Genomic DNA, 2,852 nt, shown 5'->3' on the forward strand with positions numbered 1-2,852 from the left:
CCCACAATATCTGGGGAGGGGGAAGTAAGAGAAGAGGTAGAATAAGAGAATAATGAAGAAAAAAAAAATGGGAAAAATGCAAAAAGAAAAGCAAGGGGGAGAACCACAACAAAGAAAAAAATGGAAACCAGGAAAAGGGAAGAGAGAAAAAGCCAAAAACTAGAAACTGGGAAAGGAAGAAGAATGAAACAAGAAACAATAAACAAATCTGGGGAGGGTGTGGCAGGGTACCCAAGCTCCATCAGAGGACACAGACTGGGACAGGATTCCTGCTGGCCCACAAGGTGGGTGGGAGTGAGGGATGGCAGCACCTCTGTTCACCAAGAGGGTGTGGGGTATGAGTAATAAGGTGAATCTCACACCTTTGAAGTCCTCAGCCTTGGTATGTCCATGTGGTCTTTGGCAAGTAGAGCCTATTCTTGGGTCCCTGGAATCTGAGAGAATACTATTGCTTTAAATAGCCAAAAGGGTCGAACCACTTGTAAACATTCAAAATGCACCCTTTGGACAACCAAAAGTCCACATCTCAATTTGTCTCCTTCTTTCCTGTTTCCCTTTTCAGTCATCGGCCACCAGTGTAGTCCTCCTTGCAGCTCTTGGCAAGCAGGGCCGATTTTTAGGTTAATTCTTAGGTCTAACACCACTTGGAAATATCCAAACTGTCTGTGCTGTCAGGATTGCTGACAATCCGCAGCTCCATTTGTCTTCTTATTCTATCTTCATGCAGGTTCTTCTACTAGTTGGAGTTTAGTCCACTTCTGTATCCTTCCTTACAAAGCTCAGAGCTCTAGGATTGTCTTCTCTATCTGTGTCCATTGGTTTCTCATTTCTTTGTTGAAGAGGGTCTGTGTAATTTGTCTGCCTATTCTGCCATCTTACTGGAACCCCTATTGTTTGGTTTTAAGGAGACTTCTCTAGTCTCTGGAGAAGGACCTCAGGCTTAATAAAGTAGAGTATCAGCAAAAAAGAGGAAGATCTTCAATGAGATAAATTGACACAGTGGTTGCAACAATGGGTTCAAATATAGCAACAACTGTGAGCATGTTTTAGGATGAGGTAGTGTTTTGTTCTGTTGTACATAGGGTTGTTGTGAGTCAGAATCAAGTTGGCAACACCTACCAACAACGTTGCTTGGTTTTAAGAAGACTTAAGGGATATTTTGGTTTAAGTTTAAAGATTATCTCACAGCAATGGATTCAGGGATTCATCTATCGCCCTTGGCTCCAGAAAGTCTAGAGTCCATGAGAATTTGAAATTCTGTTCTGCATATTCTCCCTTCTTATCAGAATTCTTCTATAGAATCTTTGATCAAAATGTTCAGTAATTATAGCCAGTACCCTCCAGTTCTGGTCTCATGGCAAAAGGGGCAGTTGTCCATGGAGGCAATTACCATAGCTCACTCTTATTAAGGCTCACTTGTGTGTGTTTATTTATTGTGATGAAAATATATACAATAAACCATTTGCCAATTCAACACTTTCCACATGTATAACTCAGTGACACTGACTACATTCTTCATACTCTGCTTTACTCTTGTCTCATTTCTCAACTCATTCAACACTTGAGCAGAGAAAGGGGAGTCTTATCCCTCAAAACCTCCAACAGGAAAATACGTTTTGATTTGAGATGTAATTTATACTCAACTTCTCAGCAACACACCTGAGTTGAAGCAAGAACAACTTCATGATTCAATTAAAAATGTCACTATATTTACATATTTATGAGTTAGGAATAAATAGTAACTTCTACTCAGAGTTGGAAAACAAGTCGTGAGGAACAGTAACGAGGCTGCTGATCACATTGAGCGTGGAGGAGGAAGTTCTGACAGTGTACAGAGTTTGGGCGGACACACAAACTACTCAGCAACTACTATTACTCTGCCTTTGGTTAAGAATGGAGACCTCTCAGGAAAATACAATAAAGGTGAAAAAAGACATCCCTCCCAAATAATTAACACTCAAATAATGAACATTTTTATAAAGGTGTGCAAACATTCAGGAAAAACTTGAAAGAAATTTTGTTCGTTAACGCTTGGTATCACAAAAAGTACAAAATCTTTTACCAGAGGAGCAGAAGCGTAAAATCGAGAAATACACAAACACAAACCATGCAGAAAGTAGATTGGGATGTAACTTGCATGTCCATCATGGGGCTGGCTAAACAATTATGGGTGATCATTTTTCGTCCCTTTATTCTTCTACATGTGCACTTCTTCTTAAATGTGCATGAGTTAATGCTATAAGGGGTGAAAATAGACAAAATTCCAAACTTTCCTTAAAAACATGAACAAATAGAGGATATGTGATATTATAGCACAATCTGCCTCTCCTGTGGTTCTGATGTTTGAGTTATAATAAAATATAACTTAAAGTGAAAGGAAGCCCACAGTCATATCAGGGATCTGCCCTGCTCTGGGCCACACCTTCCCGCCCGCCTCCCTGTCCACCCCCAGTACCTGGGAGACCTCCATCCACTGACGGTTGGTGCATGGATCATCAGCTCCCGGGCACTGAAGCCATCTTCGTGTCCAGATGAACTGACCACTACAAATCCAATCTTGTGGGGCATTCTGCACAGTTGAACTGTTGATAGAAGCATGAGAAGGTTCTTTAAAAGGAAGGAATTTCCTAACAGAATACTTAAAAGTGTCAGTACCTTCACTTACATACACAGTGATTCACAACATACTCAGAATTTTTCTCTCACTTTGAAAGTCTTTGTTTTTTGTTAAACGTTTTTTATAGGTATCTCTGTTTAAGATATTAAGTTACCTTGATTTTTTCTTAATGTATATCTAGAAAGTTAATAAGTTATACAACAAGAAGAAAAGAGAGCCATTTAACCAAGCCAAT

General features: G+C 39.8%; 1 protein-coding gene across 1 annotated transcript in view; it reads right to left on the minus strand.

The window, feature by feature from the left end:
• CEP104 (centrosomal protein 104) overlaps nucleotides 1-2,568 on the minus strand; it is a 61,109-nt gene extending 58,541 nt beyond the window's left edge. The window contains exon 1 of the mRNA XM_007945446.2: nucleotides 2,456-2,568. Coding sequence (XP_007943637.1) covers nucleotides 2,456-2,568 — 113 coding nt within the window. The remainder of the gene's footprint in view (nucleotides 1-2,455) is intronic.
• Between the last annotated feature and the right edge of the window lie 284 nt (nucleotides 2,569-2,852).

Source organism: Orycteropus afer, unplaced genomic scaffold (assembly GCF_000298275.1).
Source record: "Orycteropus afer afer isolate SDZICR_OR568_19922 unplaced genomic scaffold, OryAfe1.0 scaffold00136, whole genome shotgun sequence".
Taxonomy (NCBI): domain Eukaryota; kingdom Metazoa; phylum Chordata; class Mammalia; order Tubulidentata; family Orycteropodidae; genus Orycteropus; species Orycteropus afer.